We start from the raw sequence: 19,017 nt of genomic DNA, 5'->3' as shown, positions 1-19,017 counted from the left end.
TACCAGGTCAAGTACATGACAGGATTTTTTTCCCCAAATAATTGTAACATGTAGAGCTGACAATTGGTAGTTGTTTTAAAGGTCCTATAAACAAATTGTAATTAAGCTGTATATCAGTTATCAAGTGCTGAAAGTTCAGACCCAAGTGTGGCAATTAGATTGGTGTCTTATTTCATTACTCATTGCACCAATATTGTTTTCAGAAAATGATGATTGTCCGTGTTAGATTACTAGTATAGGAATTTCATTGCATTATTATGATGAAAAAGGAAGGCAGTTATGACGTAGGAGTTGATGGCAGCTAATAAAGGATTTGCTGTAATTTATCATCATCTAACCCAGTGTTGCCCCATGAGGAGCGTAGAAGTCCAGGGCTGGGCAGTGTGGTCCTGACATTTAAAATGAGGGTGATCATCTTCATTCATGCCTGAGTGGCACTGCATGAGTAGTAAACCCCAACCACCCCTTGGGTATAGACCTGCACAGGCTCAGTCTGGCTGGAGCGCCTTAATTTCCCACTAAACCACCAGGTGCCATAATCTGGTTATATTGTTACCATCCAGCATAGTAAATGGAATCCTGGTGTACAGGAAACCATTTGGCTTGTCATTCAGTGTAGAGTCACCTGTAGACAGAATTAAGAGGAAAGAATGAAGGAAAGAAAGACAGAAGAGGAAAGAGGGAAGAAAGGAATGGTCAATCACCCGAGAGCAGCACTACATTAAGTGATTGGATGATGACTGCCCCCACCTACCACCATGTAATTTTTTATCATTTTTATTATTATTATTATTGTTATTATTATTATTATTATTATTAGTGAGAGAGAGTAAGAAGAGAGTGGATGAGGAATTTGGAAGGAATTTGAGTGTAAGTTGGAGGGACTGTAAGAAAATGTTTTGGAAAGAGGTGAAGAGAGAAAGACAGGGCGGAAGTGAAGTTAGCAGGGGAGTGAAAGATAAAAATGGTAGATTACTGGTGGAGAAAGGAGAAAAAGTGAGCAGATGGAGAGAACACTTTAAGGAATTGTTGAACATAGAGGATGGCAGTAATGCAAGTATCAGTGGCTGGGGAATGGCTGGGAGAAGGAGAGAGGTGAGAAGACAGGAAGAAATCAGTAGGATAGAAGTTGTGGAAGCAATGAAGAAAATTAAATTGGGGAAAGCCCCAGGAATTGATGGAGTGTGTGGTGAAATGCTGAAGCATGGAGGAGAGATAGTAGTGGAATGGATGTGGAAGATGTGCAGATTGGCCTGGGAGGAAAGTAGAGTCCTGGAGGATTGGAAGTCAGGTATAATTCCCTTGTACAAAGGAAAAGGGGAAAAAGAAGTGTGTGGTAATCATAGGGGGATTTGTCTTCTTATTATAATAGGAAAAGTGTATGGTAGGATACTTAATGACAGAGTTAGAGAAAGAACAGAGGAATTAGTTGGAGAAGAACAGGGAGGGAAGGGAAGAGGTTATGTAGATCAGATATTCATTCTTAGATCTTTAGTGGAAAAGTTTCTAGAGAAGGGAAAGAAGTTGTATGTGGCTTTCATGGATTTGGGGAAAGCATATGACAGGGTGGATAGACAAGGATTGTGGAAAGTATTAAGAATATATGGAGTAGATGGGAAGTTGTTGAATGCTGTGAAGAGTATGTATGATGGTGCTAAGGCTGCAGTGCGTGTGGATGATGAACTGAGTGAATTTTTCTCTTTGAAGATTGGGTTGAAACAGGGATGTGTCATGTCTCCATGGTTGTTCAGTCTGTACATGGATGGGGTAATAAAAGAGGTACAAGGTAGGGTAGTGGATGTTGGAGTGGCCCTGGTGAGAGAGGGCAGTGTTTGGAAACTCCCTGTACTGTTGTTTGCAGATGATACTGTGTTGTTGAGTGAAGATGAAGGGGAGCTGCTGGGCTTGGTGGATGAGTTTGGGAGAGTGTTTAAGAAATGGAATCTAAAGGTGAATGTAGGGAAGAGTAAAGTGATGGTCTTTGAGAGAAAGAAGTCAGTGAATGTACAGCGAGGTTGGATGGTGAGGAACTGGAAAATGTGAGTATGTTTAAGTACTTGGGTAGTGTGATGAGTAAGGATGGAGGTTTGGAGGGTGAAGTGCTTGAAAGGGTACAACAGGGAAGAAAGGTTGCTGGTTCTTTGAAAGCAGTGATAAGAAACAGGGAAGTGAGCATGCAGTGAAAAAGTTACTACATGACAGTATTGTGATACCAACTCTAACGTATGGAAGTGAATCTTGGACATTGTTGGAAGAACACAAGTCAAGAGTGAGAGCAGTGGAAATGAGTTATTTAACCCCTTAACCACGGGGCGTCACTTTCGTGACGCTTGGGAGCAAGGGATCATACCGCGGGGCGTCAGTTTTGTGATTCTGTGTTATTTTGAATTCGCCCGGGCTTTCAAGTGGTGGCTTGTATCATCTATCAGTACTGCCAATGTCCAACACTAGTCAGCACTCCTAATCTCATCTGTACTAGCATCCATTGTTGACAATTTAGCCATTTCTCCCCGTTCTTGACTCCCCTCCCTTCCTCCCCTCCATTACCCTCTCTTTCGCCTGCCCGGCGGTGCTGCTCTAAGTTAATCATCCCTGGAATTTTCCACTGATTTCATCCATTGAAATAAGCCCTATGCCCTATTCTTGTACCAAGTAATATATACAAGAAAGAAATAAGGTAAGTGATAGTGCCATACACCTGGAATTGGCTAATTATCACCTGACAACACCACGTGCACTCGTTCACTAATTTTCGCTGTTTATTTCCCCTTGAAATATGCTGTATAATCTATTCTCGTAATAAAAATATATATAAGAAAGGAAGGGAGAAGCCTAAGTGATATTTACATTCACCTGGAACTACCTAATTTATTATGTATTGTCTAGATTTCCTGCCAATCATTTCATAACGTATATATTAGCAGCTGTCACCATGCTGACATTGGCAGCATTGCACTGCCCCTAGGCCACTACACTGTATTCATTTTACTGTCATCTATCAAGGTGAAACCACGTCGGATTCGCGCCTGTCCAATTCCACCGCTTTTTAGCCCCATGCAAAGGGCCCTGTGACCTTTACCCCCTACTAAACCTCGTGTGGAAAGGGGTAAAGGGCTAAGTGGCTGCTATGGTACGTGAACTGGCTAATTTATCAATGAAAATGATGAACAGTGACTTCGATCTTTCTGGTGAGTAAAACAATGCAAGTGGAAATATAAATAATGTGTAAACAGCAAGTGAAAGCAATGAACGTAAATATAAGTGAACAATGGAAAATAGTTTTATAAGTTATTGCAAGTGACAGTGCATAACACAGTGTAAATAAAATAGAAATGTAAATAATGTAAATAAAATAGAGAATGTAAATAGAAATATAAATGAGCAGTAATATGAGAATACGAGTATATATACTAGGAGTAATAAAAGTGAACATTTCACTCTAGCATGCATGAATACTATGAGTTATGAAAGTGGAAGTGAAAGTGACAGATTCACTCTCAATGCTAGTATACAGGACGAGAAAGTAAATGCTGCGTATTTTACTGAAAGAGAAATTGAATGCCTGCAGTGACAATAAACTACTATTACTGAAGAAAACTTATGGATAAAGACTGTATATATATATATATATATATATATATATATATATATATATATATATATATATAAAGGGTTATATAGTAATAGAAATATAAAGTGTGAGTGTTTTTATGAATAATAAATGACAAAACACCAGCGGCGAACGAGTGCAATTGGGAAGGTCATACGCACTTGTAATTTTCATTGCTTTCACAGTGGTTTTATTTTTGGAGTATGGATTCCAAACTACTTGAGAATCCTAGAATAGTGTTTCTAGTGATAATATCAGGCTGTGGTAATCATATTACCGGTTGTCAGGAAATGTAAAGTGGAGACTTTGTTACCCAACTTCAGAGGTCTCCACAAGTCCTACGGTACTTGACGAAGGCTCAACAAACATCCCAGGAGAAAGCTGAAGGTATGTGCCATATGCATATTTAATTATAATATTCTAGGACTAGTAACTGATTTTTGGCAAATATTTTTAGAGAGTCTGTCGGAGCGCGAATATGCCCGTGAGACACGCAAGTCAAGCAAAAATAACCCCGCGGTTTAGGGGTTAAGAGGAGCCTGTGGAGTCACATGGAGAGACAGGCTGACAAATGAGGATATAAAGGAGCATTGTGGTGTGGATGTGGATGTGATAGGAAGCGTTAGAAGGAATACCCTGAGGTGGTTTGGCCATGTGGAGAGGATGGAGGGTGAAAGACTGATGAAGAGAGTGGATGTGAGTGAGGTGGAGGGAGGGAAAGGGAGGGGGAGGCTGAGGATGAAATGGAGGGATGGGGTGGAGAGGTATGTGAGAGATGGGGGGTGTGAGTTGGGAGCAGGGCAGTGAAATGGCAAGGGACAGGGCGACATGGAGGCGATTTGTTTGTGGCCACCCTAAATGGGATTGAGGTGTCTGGCAATAGATAGATAGATAGATTATTATTATTATTATCATTATCAGTCTGCAAGGCTTGGTGGATGAGTTTGAGAGAGTGTGTAAGAAACGGAACCTAAAGGTGAATGTAGGGAAGAGTAAAGTGATGATCTTTGAGAGAGGTGAAGTTAGTGAATGTACAGCGAGGTTGGATGGTGAGGAATTGGAAAATGTGAGTACGTTTAAGTATTTGGGTAGTGTGATGAGTAAGGATGGAGGTTTGGAGGGTGAAGTGCTTGAAAGGGTACAGCAGGGAAGAAAGGTTGCTGGTTCCTTGAAAGCAGTGATAAGAAACAGGGAAGTGAGCATGGAAGTGAAAAAGTTACTACATGACAGTATTGTGATACCAACTCTAACGTACGGAAGTGAAGCTTGGACATTGTTGGAAGGACACAAGTCAAGAGTGAGAGCAGTGGAAATGAGTTATTTAAGAGGAGCCTGTGGAGTCACGTGGAGAGACAGGCTGACAAATGAGGATATAAAGGAGCGTTGTGGTGTGGATGTGGATGTGATAGGAAGCGTTATGAGGAACACACTGAGGTGGTTTGGCCATGTGGAGAGGATGGAGGGTGAAAGACTGACGAAGAGAGTGTATGTGAGTGAGGTGGAGGGGGGAAGAGGGAGGGGGAGGCCTAGGATGAGATGGAGAGATGGGGTGGAGAGGTATATGAGAGAGGGGGGTGTGAGTTGGGAGCAGGGCAGTGAAATGGCGGGGGACAGGGCGACTTGGAGGCGATTTGTTTGTGGCCACCCCAAACGGGATTGAGGCGTCTGGCAGTAGATAGATAGATAGATTATCAGTCTTACCATTATAGAACTATAAAAGTCCAATTATTCGGCATCTACGGGACGGGGCTGATGCCAAGTAATGAATTTGTTGAATAATCGAAAAACCCACCCACTCGGTACCTTATGTGTTTTAGTCAACACTGTCATCACTACTTACATTATTACAAATGTGTTTGGAGAGAGTACTGTATAATGTATGATCCTGTACAATACTGTAATCAATTCAGTACCATAACTGAATCAGAAAAATAAATAAATTAGTGATAAATACAGGTGTAATGACACAATAGGCCGACAATTCACAGATAACACTTCCTAGACTGCCGAGATGATTCAGATTACAGTATTACCCACCCACTCAGTACCTTATATGTATTGGTGAACACTGTCATCACTACTTATATTATTACAAATGTTTTTGGAGAGAGTACTGTACACAGTAGAACCCCATAATTGTTTTTTTCATTCATTCATTGCCAGACGCCATGTATCCCAAATGGGGTGGTCAGACTCATAATTAACGACTTCATTGATTAGCGGTTTCTTCCTGAAAAAATAATCGGAAAAATACAGAAAATAAACTGGAGGAATGTGAATTGAATTGGTAAAGTCTTTCTGCTGAAAGTTAAACAGATATTTAGTGCTCACTCTCATGTTAATTTTTGTGTGTATATGTGAAAGAGAGAGAGTATTGATGTAAAGTGTAATGTACTCCATTAATCCCTTAATAACCCCCAGCATTGAACAGCCCTGTACAGTATCATTGTCAGTGATGTCGAATTAGCGCGAGCTGTGAAAAACTGTGAACATTTATTATGGGAAGGGAACGAAGGTCACTGGTATGTTTACATGACTCTACATTACCATCCACAACAGTCAGGTGGTTGCTTAATCTCAGGCAGTACTTCTTTGATTTTCCCTGGAATGATTATTGCTTCCATGGCTGGGAGCCATCTGGGTGTGCCTCCGCATTACGGAGGTTATTATCTCGGGCATGGAAGCATACATTCCTTTCTCATATCCTCTGACTAATGCAAGAAAGCCATGGTTTAATCACGCTTGTTCTAATGCTGTCCGCAACAAGGGGAGGGCCTATAAAAGGTACCAGAGCCAACCCACCCCTGAGTCACATCTTTTATACGTTTCTGCCCGGAATCGTGCTAAGTCTGTTCTTCGCTTTGCTAAAAATAATTTCATCCGTCCTAAATGCTCTCAACTCTCCAACTTGAATTCATCCCACTCCTCCTGGCACCTTGCCAAAAACATTTCTAACAACTTTACCTCATCATCCTTCCCTCCTCTTTTCTACTCTGATGGTTCTGTAGCTATTTCCTCTACTGATAAAGCAGATCTCGTCGCTCAGACTTTCTCCTCCAATTCCACCTTAGACGATTCTGATGCTGTTCCTCCTTCACTTCCCCCCTCTCTGACTTCCTCATGGCTGACATTAAAATTTCTTCAGCTAATATATTTTCTGCCATCACAGGCCTCAATACTAACAAGGTGTATGGGCCTGATGGAGTCCCTCCTGTTGTTCTCAAGAACTGTGCTTCTGTGGTTACACCCTGCCTAGGCAAACTCTTTCGTCTTTGTCTGTCAACTTGTACCTTCCCTTCTTGCTGGAAGTTTGCTCTCATTTGGCCAGTCCCAAAGAAGGGTGACCATTCCCAACCCTCAAACTATCGTCCAATTGCTTTAACATCCTGTATCTCAAAAGTTTTCGAGTCAGTTCTTAATAGAAAAATTTTAAAGCATTTTTCCAACCCTCTTTCAGATCGTCAGTATGGGTTCCGTCAGGGACGCTCCACTGGCGATCTTCTCACCTACCTTTCAGACTCTTGGTCACCCTCCGTTCGGGACTTTGGTGAAAGTTTTGCCATTGCACTTGACATCTCAGAGGCTTCCGATTGAGTCTGGCATGAATCTTTAATCTCCAAACTGCCCTCTTACGGTTTCTATCCTTCTATCTGTGCCTCCATCTCTAGCTTCCTTTCTGGTCGTTCTGTAGCTGCTGTTGTAGACGGCCATTGTTCTTCTCCTAGATTTATCAACAGTGGTGTTCCTCAGGGCTCTGTCCTATCACCAACTCTCTTCATTTTATTCATCAACAACCTTTTAAGCTGTACATCTAGCCCTATCCACTCATACGCTGATGACTCCACCGTTCACCTTTCCATTCTGTTCCCTGAACGTCCATCTCAGCAGTTACTTCAACAAATAAGGGATGAGGCTATGGCATACCTATTGTCTGACTTGGCTCATACCTCTGACTGGGGTAAAAATAATCTTGTTGTTTTTAATGCATCAAAGACTTAGTTCTTACACCTATCAACCTGACAAAATCTTCCACAGGTGTACCCACTAATGTTTAATAATACTCACCTTAATCTTGCATCATCCTTGAACATGCTTGGGGTTTCATTCACTCAGGACTTATCATGGAAAGATCATATTACATCTCTTGTAAAATTTGCTTCCAAGAGATTAGGTGTGCTAGGCCGACTCCGTTCTTTTTTTACCCCTGCACAATTGTTGAGTCTATACACGGGTTTTATCCGCCCGTGTGGAGTACAACTCGCATGTGTGGGGAGGTTCTCCACATACAGCTCTTCTCAATAGGGTGGAGTCAAAGGCTCTTCGTCTCATTAACTCTCCTCCTCTTACTGGTTCCCTCCAACCTCTGTCTCTTCGCCACAGTGTTGCATCTTTATCTCTTTTCTGTCGCTACTTCAATGGTCGCTGCTCCTCTGAACTGTCTGGGTGCAATCCTCCACCTCTACGACAGGCATGTAGCACCCCTCAAGCAGCAAACTCTCATCCCTTTTCTGTCCAACTCTCTAATACAAGAGTTAACTGTAACTCCCAGTCCTTCATTTATGCAACAGGTCAACTCTGGAACTCTCTGCCTCTGTCTGTATTTCCTGCTTCCTATGATCTCCAGTCTTTCAAACGCAGTGTGTCCAGGTATCCCGAAATGATTGGATCTTGAATTTGGCAAGTCAATAGTGAGAGCAGTGGAAATGAGTCGCTTGAGAGGAGCATGTGGAGGGACGTGGAGGGACAGGTTGATGAATGAAGAAGTGAAGGAACGTTGTGGGGTGGATGTGGATGTGGTTGAGAAGAGTAGGAGAAATACACTGAGGTGGTTTGGACATGTGAAGAGAATGGAGAATGAAAGACTGACTAAGAGGGTGTATGTAGGTGAGGTGGAGGGAGGGAGAGGGAGGGGTAGACCGAGGATGAGGTGGAGGGATGGAGTAGAGAGGTATATGAGGGAGGGGGGGATGAGTTGGGGGGAGGGTAGTCAAATGGTGGGTGACAGAGCGACTTGGAGGCGTTTTGTCTGCGGCCACCCTTTGTGGGATTAGGGCGTCGGGCTATAGATAGATAGATAGATAGATAGATTGAATTTGGCTCTGTCTGGTATTTTGTTCTTCTCTTGGAAGGAACAGTTTTTGCAGGCTTCTTGCCTTTGGTTCCTTCTTCCCAGCATAAAAAAAAAGAAAAAAAAAAAGAATGGTTTTGCCCATATGGCACATGTGCCATATTTTTATGAATTCTTCTATGAATCATAATGAATCACAGGATGGGTTTAGGAAGCTGAAAAAAAAAATTGCTAGTGTGCCAAATGATTCTTTTCACATCTTTAAGAAAAATATATTTTAGAATTCATAAAAGATTGTTCTGGGGCTGGCCAGGGGTGCCACTGAGGGGTTAAGCCGTTAAGCCGTACCTACAATTGTTTGTTTCCGGCACATTGGAAGAAACTTACTCTACGTATTCAAAGTTGGATTTCACTACCCAATTTCCCAGCTGTAAGTTAGGCTAGGTTTGGTTAAAATAATAGGTACAGTCATAGGTTAGGTTAAGTTTCGTTAAATTATTAGGTATGGTTAAACTAGGTTAGGTTAGGTTTAGTTAAACAGTGAGGGCAGACCTTTGCTCCATTACACTGATGAATCAAATGAATTGTCACAGTCGAACAGCTAAAAACAGCAGGGAAACAGGTTTAACAAGAAACATTTATATATGGGTAATGCATTACAGTATCAGTGTTTTATAGGCAGTGCAGTTACTGGTAAATGTCATTTTCAGGAAGGCATCAAGAATTTAGCAAATTTTAAAAATTAGCAAGAGAGGGAGTATGTCTGATGATAAGCAAGAAGTGGAAGGGGAATATAAGAGAGTATGGAACAGTGGGTGCAAGGATTGTATGGGTGAGGATGAAGGTAGGTATACAAGCGTGGGCGATTGTATGTGTGTATGCCCCGACAGAAGATCGAGTGGCAAGAGTGAAAGATGAGTTTTGGGGGAGAGTAGAAGCATGTATGGACAAGTTTGAGAGGAGCGATAGTGCTGTTGATTGGAGACATGAATGGCAAAGTTGGGAATGTACGAGTGGATGGAGTGGTTGGTCAGTGGGGTGTGCCAGCTGAAGTAGATGGGAATGGTAGTGCTTTGGTGGACATCTGTGCATGTAAGGGGTTGGCAATAGCCAACACCTACTTTTGTCATAAGTTGATCCACCGGTATACTTGGAGAGTAATGAGGAGGATGGATGGTGAACTTGTTGAACGAAAGGCAATGATAGACTACGTGTGTGTGGATGAATGAATGAGAAGACAAGTGTTGGATGCAAGAGTGTGGAGAGGGTGGGGGAATGGAGTCTCGAACCATCACTTAGTGATGGCCAAGGTAGAGCTGCAAAGAAAGTGGTTGAGGAGACGAAGGGGAAGACAGGAGGAAGCAGCTCCTGTGAGAAGAGTGGAGAAATTGCAAGATAGTGAGAAAATGGCAGAGTATAAGAGCATAGTGGAAGAAAGATTGGGATGGTATGAGCTAGAGCAGATGGAAGGGGTGGAAGACGTATGTAAGATATTCACGGGAGAGATAGGCACAGTGTGTAAGGCGGTTTGTGGAGTGAGGAGGAGATGCAAGGGTGTGCAAGGGACAGCATGATGGAATGATGAGGTGAAATGAGCTGTGGAACAAAAGAAGAAGGCATATAGTGAATGGTTAGCGAGTAGAGGTAGGGGAGATGAGAGAAGAGAGAGGTATATGTGAGCATGAAAAGGGAGGTTAAGAGACTGGTGAAGGAGAGTAAGAAGAAAGTGGATGAAGAATTTGGGAGGAATCTGAGTGTGGAATGGAGGGAGAGTAAGAAATTGTTTTGGAAGGAGGTAAAGAAAGTAAGGCAGTGTGAAAGGGGAAATAGTAGGGGAGTGAAAGATAGGAATAATAGATTGTTGGTGGAGAAGAGAGAAAAATTGAGGAGATGGAAGGAGCACTTTGAGGATTTGTTGAATGTTGAGAGTGAGAGCAGTGTGAGTATAAGTGGTTGGGGAATGGCTGAGATAAGAAGAAATGAGAGGAGGAAGGAAAAGATCAGTAGGGCGGAAGTAGTGGAAGCGATGAAGAAGATTAAGTTGGAAAAGGCCCCAGGAATTGATGGAGTGTGTGGTGAAATGCTTAGGTATGGGGGTGAGATTGTTGTGGAGTGGATATGGAAGTTTTGTAGATTGGCCTGGGAAGAGGGAAGGGTTCCAGAAGACTTCCAGTCTTCCAGGTATAATTGTTCCTCTATACAAAGGAAAAGGGGAGAGAGAAGAATGTGGTAACCATAGGGGTATTTGCCTTCTTAGTGTGACTGGTAAATTATATAGTAAAATACTCATTGATAGGGTTAGGCATATGACAGAGGGGCTAGTTGGAGAAGAACAAGGGGGATTTAGGAAGGGAAAAGGGTGTGTAGATCAGATATTTGTTCTAAGATGTTTAGTGGAGAAGTATCTAGAGAAGGGAAGGAAAGTGTATGCTGCCTTCATGGACTTGGAGAAAGTGTATGATAATAGATTGGCAAGGTATGTGGAAGGTATTAAGAATATATGGAGTGGAGGGGAAATTGTTGAGTGCTGTGAAGAGTATGTACGAAGGAGCTAGGGCTACAGTGCGAGTGGATGGTGAGCTGAGTGAGTTCTTTGATCTCAATGTGGGTAGAGAGGCGACCTGCAGTCCTGATGGAGCCAAGTTCGAATCCCGGCTGGGGCAGGGAACAGTTTAAGGATTTGAGTTTCCTAGAAGCAGACTTTCCTGATCTACCAGATGACCCGCCGACATGTCATAAAAGTACCCCCGCTAATACCAATACACCAGTCCTGTATGAGACAGCCCTAGCATGTATTCAATGTGGATGGTGGGTGTTAGCACCGAAGTGGTGACATGTGGAGGTGTAGGAGGACTACTGGGCCTTGGGATAGGCTACTGCCCCCGAGATATAGGCCCTGAAGCCTTTGCCCAGAGTCGGACACATTTAAAAAAAAAAAAAAAAAAAAAAACATGGATGGGGTTGTAAAGGAGGTGCAAGGTAGGGCAGTGGATGTGGGGGTGGCTCTAATGAATGAGGGTGACATTTGGAAGATTCCGGTGTTTCTGTTTGCTGATGTTAGAGTATTGGTGAGTGAAGATGAATGGGAGTTGCAAGGTTTGGTGAATGAATTTGGGACAGTGTGTAGGAGGAGGAATCTGAAAGTTAATGTAAACAAAAGTAAAGTTATGGTGTTTGAGAGGAATGAAGTCACAGAGTGTGCAGTGAGGTTGGATGGTGAAGATATGGAGAATGTGAGTGCATTCAAGTACTTGGGTAGTATGATGAGTAAGGGTGGAACTTTGGGGGATGAAGTGCATGAAAGGGTACAGCAGGGAAGGAAGGTTGTTGGTACACTGAAAGCAGTGATGAGAAATAGGGAGGTGAGTATGGAAGTTAAGAAGTTACTGCATGTTAGTATTGTGATCCCTACCCTGACTTATGGAAGCGAGGCGTGGACCTTGCAAGAGGGGAACAAGTTAAGAGTGAGAGCAGTGGAAATGAGTTACTTGAGAGGAGCATGTGGAGTGACGTGGAGGGACAGGTTGACGAATGAAGAAGTGAAGGAACGTTGTGGGGTGGATGTGGATGTGGTTGAGAAGATTAGGAGAAATACACTGAGGTGGTTTGGACATGTGAAGAGAATGGAGAGTGAAAGACTGACTAAGATGGTGTATGTAAGTGAGGTGGAGGGAGGGAGGGAGAGGGAGGAGTAGATCGAGGATGAGGTGGAGGGATGGAGTAGAGAGGTATATGAGGGAGGGGGGGGTGAGTTGGGGGGAGGGTAGTCAAATGGTGGGTGACAGAGCGACTTGGAGGCGTTTTGTCTGCGGCCACCCTTTGCGGGATTAGGGCATTGGGCTATAGATAGATAGAAAAATTAGCGAGGGGGTTTGGAATGTAACCCTTGCTAATTTGGGGTGGGGGGTACTGTACTGAATTGTTTGGTACTGTACAATACAGTAATCAGTACAGTACTATACCTGATTCTGAAAAATATGGAAATTAGTGAACATCTACACAGTAGGCCTACAAGTTACAGATAACACTCCGTGGACTGCCGAGATGATTTGGAATATCTGCCGAACAGTCAGAGACTTTCGTAAATAGGACTTTTTCTCAAAACTGCCGAAATATCGTGTCTGCCGAATAATCAGCTGCCGAATTATTGGACTTTTACTGTATTACTATTTGTGGTAGGTAGGAACATCCATCATCCACACACTTCATGTAGTTCTGCCTGCATGTCCCCCCTTCCCCTCTCTCTCTCTCTCTCTCTCTCTCTCTCTCTCTCTCTTTTTCTCTCCCTCTCTTCTAAAGCATAGTTTTCATGTCCTGCTGGAAATGCATTTTCTGACAATTATTGTATTTCTCCAAAAGTACACCAATTACAATTTTAAAAAAATTCCGTGGGTAGCTGCAGAATGCAGTTTCCTTGCCATTGATATACATTTCACCGTAATCTGTAAGAGTGACCAAAATTGCTATTTTGTTGCACCATGGGGGATGTTTGCACGACCCCTTGCCACAGCCCACGGGTTAAATGTCAGGAGTGAGTTGTCAAGTTACGAACCTCTGTACTGCTAGTGGGGCAGAAAAGGGTCAGATACTGGGTGGGTTATTATTGTCCAGCTATCTGTCTATCTGTCTTTCTGTCTGTTGTCAGATGCCTCAATCCAGTAAGTAGTGGCCACAAACAAATCTCCATGTCGCCCTCTCCCCCGCCATTTCATAGCCCTGCTCCCAGCTCACGCCCCCTTCTGTCATATACCCCTCCACTCCACCTTTCTGTTTCATCCTTGGCCCCCCCCCCTCCCTCTTCCCCCCTCCACCTCAGTCACATACACTCCCCTCGTTAGTCTCTCGCTCTCCATCCTCTTTACATGTCCAAACTATCTCGGTGTAGTTCCCCTAACATTTTCTATCACATCCTCATCCACACCACAACACTCCTTTACATCCTTATTTGTCAGTCTGTCTCTCCTTGTAACTCCACGTGATTCTCTCAAATATCCCTTTTCTACTGCTCTCACTCTTGACTTGTGTCCTTCCAAAAAGGTCCAAGCTTCACTTTCATACGTTAGAGTTGGTATCACAGTACTATAATGCATCAACTTTTTTTTTTTACTTCCATGCTCATTTTCTTATTTCTTATCACTGTTTTCAAAGAACCAGGAACCTGTCTTCCTTTTTGTGCCCCTTCAAGCACTGCAACCTCCATACTTTCATCCTTTCTCATCACACTACCCAAGTACTTAAATGCACTTACATTTTCCACTCCCTCATCATCCAACCTCACTGTACATTCACTGACTTCATTTCTCTCGAAGACCTTAACTTTACTTATCCGTACATTCACCTTTAGATTCCGTTTCTTACACACTTTCCCAGACTCATTCACTAGGCCTCGTAGTTCATTTTCATCTTCACTTGACAATACAGTATCATCTGCAAACAACAGTACAGGAAGTTTCCAAACATTGCCCTCTCTCATTAGGGCCATTCCAACATCCACTGCCCTATCTTGTTTCTCTGTTATCCCATCCATATACAGATTGAACAACCATGGACACATGACACATCCCTGTTTCAATCCAACATTCGGATAGAAAAATTCACTCACTTCCCTGTCCATTTGCATTGCAGCCTTAGCACCCTCATACATGCTGTTCTCTTCGCAGTATTCAACAGCTTCCCATTTATGCCATATATTCTTATATTTTCTACATTCCATGTCTATCCACCCACATGTGCTTTCTCCAGATCCATGAAAACCACATATAGCTTCTTTCCCTTCTCTAGAAACATTTCTACTTAAGACCTAAGAATGAATATCTAATCTACACAACCTCCCTGTTCTTCTCCAACTAATTCCTCTGTTATTTCTCTGACTCTGCCAATAAGTATCCTACCATGTACTTTTGCTGTTTGACTAAGAAGACAAATGCCCCTATGATTACCACACATTTCTTTTTCCCCATTTCCTCTGTACAGGAGAATAATTATACCTGACTTTCAATTCTCTGGGACTCTGCCTTCCTCTCAGGCCAATCTGTACATCTTCCATATCCATTCCTCTACCATCTCTCCCCCATTCTTTAGCATTTCACTACACCCTCCATCAATTCCTGAGGCTTTCCCCATTTTGACTTTCCTCATTGCTTTCACTACTTCAATCCTACTGATCTCTTCCTCCCATCTCACCCCCCTCCTTCTCCCAGCCATCCCCCAGCCACTTATACTCACAGCACTTTCATTCTCTATGTTTAATAGCTCTTTGAAGTGTTCTCTCCATCTGCTCACTTTTTCTCTCTTCTCAGCTTGCAATCTACCATTTTTTATCTTTCACTCCCCAGCTAACTTCTTTATCACCCTATTTAACCCATTGACTGCAGCTGTATCATGTATGATATTTGAGTCCAAATGGCTCTGACAGCAGCTGTATCATATATGATTTCCTGCTTTCAAAAATTCCACCGTCAGAAATGCCACGAAATAAATCAGCTAGCAACTCAGGGCACCCTATAGAATATTGCCATACATAGATTATGCATTTTTACGAGGAGCAGAGCTCGGCCAAGTTACCTACAAAATGCCAATTGTAATGGTACGAAATCTTCTCCATGCCGCCGCTAGCAGTAGCCCTAGCAAATATTGGATGAAATCTCTGGATGAGTGTACTGATGATAGTGATACGTTGTTAGATGATGACAGTGATGGTTCAGATGCTGATTTACACCTTATCTGATCGCAAGGTGGACACTGACGACACAGTGCAACCATAACACATCGTTCGCTTTGCACCACCGCACAGGGAATATTTATTACTTTACGGACCTGTTTCAGGGGTAATTTTTTTGTTTTGCTATATTGCGATATATACCATTGAGCTCGGGATTTTTTTATCTATCTTTTAACAATATTATTTTTTTTCTAATATTTTTTCTAAATACTGTATTTTAAAACTGCCGCACACAGGATGTACATGTAAACAAACACTGATGCAGAGAATGGGTTAACTCTCTTTACCTCTTTCTAGAACATATTCTTACATTCCCTCCACTTTGCACTCAAATTCCTTCCAAATGCCTCATCCACTCATTTCTTACTCTTACTAATCTTTTCACCTCTCTCTTCCTCTTTACATATAACACTCTTTTCTCTCTCTCTACTTCCTCCATGCTTCTACTTCCCATCCACTCACTATATGCTTTCTTTTGTGCCACAGCATGTCTCACCTCTTCATTCCTCCATGCTGTTCCTTGCACCACCTTTTGTCGTCTCTTCACCCCACACACCATTTCACATGCTGCACAGTTTTCTTCTCTGAATATCATGCACACACCTTCCACCTGCCCCATCTACTCTAAATCATATTTACCCAATTGTTCCTCCATCTGTCTCTTATATTCTGCCTTTTTTCCATCCTCTTGCAACCTTTCTACCCATCTTATATGGACTGCTTTTTCCTGTCCTTCTCTCCTTCTACTCCTTCGTTGCATTTGAACCTCAGCTTTCATCACCACCAAGTGGTGGTCAGAAAGACCTCTCCCCCAGCCTCTGTATGCCCTTGCATCCATTACATACCTCATTCTGTCATCCACACACATGTAATTAATCATTGCCTTTCATTCATTTAGTTCACCACCCACTCTTCTCATCACTCATCCATATACCTATGTATCATTTTGTGCCTAAATAGGCTATTGGCTGTCACCAACACCCTCCCAGCACAAATGTCCACTAGAGCACTGCCATTCTCAGCCACTTCTGCAGGCACACCCCACTCACCAATACTCCATCCACTTTCACATTCCTTACTCTTCCATTCATATCTCCAATCAGAAACACTCTCTCATTCCTTTCAGACTTTTCCTTGCATGCTTCCACATATGCCCAGGGCTCTTTTTTCACTCTGCTTGCACGATCTTGCGTTGGCACATACGCACACACAATCGCCCACATTAGTAGTCCTAATTTCAATCTTACTCACACAGTCCTTGGACCAACTGATCCATAATCTCTTATATTCTCCTTCCATCTCTTGCACACAGTACATACTCCCTCCTTTGCCCTCTCGTTCTCACTTATGGTACTCTCGTGCATTCACCCCATCCACACTGCCACTCTCTCATACTCTCACCTCTCTATTTAGTTTTGATTAATCCACGTAAGTCCACTTTTGCACCCTCAAGCTCCTGGACAGTCTGTCTCTCTTTCACCTCATCATTCACACCCCTTACATTCCATGTCACAATCCATACCACAACCTTTGTTCAGTCCTTAGTTGTCACCTGTTGGTCAGTCCTGGTCCAAGGCTTCTTGTCTGTATTTAACAGTTGTTTTCTAGGGAGGGGCACTATCCCCCTGCCAACCCACTTGTTGACATGTAGGGAACACATGTTGGTTGGTTATAAGGTTACCACTGAGCATTGTGAATGATTTCCTGCTTTACAGGAAATCATTTGGCTTGCCACTTATTGTAGAGCTACCCTGAAATAGAGAACTGATACACTAAGTGGGTGGATGATGGGTGCCCCCACCAACCGCCTTCATTATGATCATCAACATTATTATTAAAGTGGTAGGTAGGGGCACTCACCATCTACTCACCACTCACTCAGTGTAGTGCTGCTTTAGGGTGACTGCCCATTCTTCTTTCCTTCCTTCATTCATTCCTTTTTTCTCTTTTTCCTTCATTCTTTCCTCTTCCTTCTGTCTATGGGTGACCCTACACTGAATGACAAACCAAATGGTTCCCGTACACCAGAAACCATTTACTGTGTTGGATGGTAACCATATAACTAGCTTCTGGCTCCGGGTGGTTTAGTGGGTAATCAAGGGACTCCAGCCGGTGTGAGCCTGTGCATGTTTATTTCCAAGGGGTGGTTGGGGTCTATTGCTCACATAATGCCACTCTGGGATGAGTGAGGCTGGTCACTGTGCTCCTCATGGGGAAATACTGGGTTAGATGATGATTATATTATTATTATTATTATTGTTACCATAGTGGTAGGTGGGGGCGCTCACCATCCACTCACTCGATATAGTGCTGCTATCGTGTGTCTGCCCTTTCCTCTCCTCCATCCTTCTTTCCTTCCATCCTTCTTTCCTTCCATCCTCTTCTGTCTTCCTTTACTTCATTCTTTCCTTGTCCTTTTGCCTACAGGTAACTTTACACTTCCTCTTGTCTTTCCTTCCTTCATTCTTTCCTCCTCCTTCTGCCTGTGGGTGACTCTACACAGAGTGACAAGCCAAATGGTTTCCTGTACACCAGGAAACCATTTTCTATGCTGGGTGGTAACCATATAACCAAATTTTGGCGCCTGGTGGTTTAGTGAGTAATTATTGTGCTCCAATCGGATTGAGCCAGTGAAGGTTTATATCCAAGGGGTGGTTGGGGTTGATTGCTCATGTAATGCCACTCAGGGATGAGTGAGGCTGGTCACTCTCATCTTAAATGTCAGGACCAACTGCTTAGCCCCGGACTTCTACGCTTCTCATGCAGCAATGTAGGATTGGATGATGGATGGATGGATTATTACCATTATTGTACTTATTATTATGATCTTTATTAGCATCATGTCATCTAGTGGTTAGAATACCACAGTCAGTGATGACCCTACCAATGTGTACTGGTATTGGTTGAAGCCCCAGCAGATGACTGGGAGTTTTCCAGTCATAAAATGCTACAAAATGAAGTTGGCTATTCATCATTGCCTTTGATATACTAAACTCCTATAACATAACCTTGGGCCCCTACATCTTAGAGGGTAATATGGGAGTGACTGTTACCTTTATTTTATTTGAAAATCTTTAACATTACCCCACTTACCTTTCCCAATGTCATTGCCATTCCCAGGACGAGTTTCGGTGGACATCTCTAAGCTGAATATAACATGCTTAGAGGGTGAGGAGAAACCATCCATCAGCATGAGAGCTGTGGGCTGGGATGAGGAGAGTCATCGTCTAGATGGACCCTGGACTGAGAAGCAGCTGGAGTGCATTTCCACAGGTAGCTGTAATAGTCACATTCCTAGCTCTGATCCGGATTTGCCACAGGACAGTTCTGAATTTGGTTTTTCAACAAGCAATCAGTACAATGCTTACCTTAGCTATGTTGTAGTCCCAATCCTTAAACGAAGAGATTCTGTTTCTTCCATTGTTTGGTTGCCTGTTCTTACAAAAATGCACAATTTGCAATACCCTGAGAATGTTGATCCTGAGCAGCCACCTGTACATCATTTGAACCGAGAGGAAGAGCAGAGGCAAGGTGATGAGGCCAGTACAGAGGAGCATACAAATGAGAGTATTGGAAGGGAAATAGAGACAGGTGAAGCCAATGCAGATGATAGAATTA

The 19,017-nt window shown here is 42.9% G+C and overlaps 1 protein-coding gene across 3 annotated transcripts in view; it reads left to right on the top strand.

Moving 5' to 3' along the window:
• The window catches only part of dome (cytokine receptor domeless), a 351,827-nt gene that overhangs the window by 186,291 nt on the left and 146,519 nt on the right, over window positions 1-19,017 (top strand). For all 3 annotated transcript variants that reach the window (XM_080276205.1, XM_080276204.1, XM_080276203.1), the window contains one exon: window positions 18,520-18,672. In XM_080276205.1, the coding sequence (XP_080132331.1) occupies window positions 18,520-18,672 (153 nt within the window). The remainder of the gene's footprint in view (window positions 1-18,519; window positions 18,673-19,017) is intronic.

Source organism: Coenobita brevimanus, chromosome 64, assembly GCF_032717465.1.
Source record: "Coenobita brevimanus isolate Jiangsu-jjx chromosome 64, ASM3271746v2, whole genome shotgun sequence".
Taxonomy (NCBI): domain Eukaryota; kingdom Metazoa; phylum Arthropoda; class Malacostraca; order Decapoda; family Coenobitidae; genus Coenobita; species Coenobita brevimanus.
The sequence above is the reverse complement of the archived record's forward strand: the minus strand, read 5'-3'. Positions and strand labels throughout refer to the sequence as shown.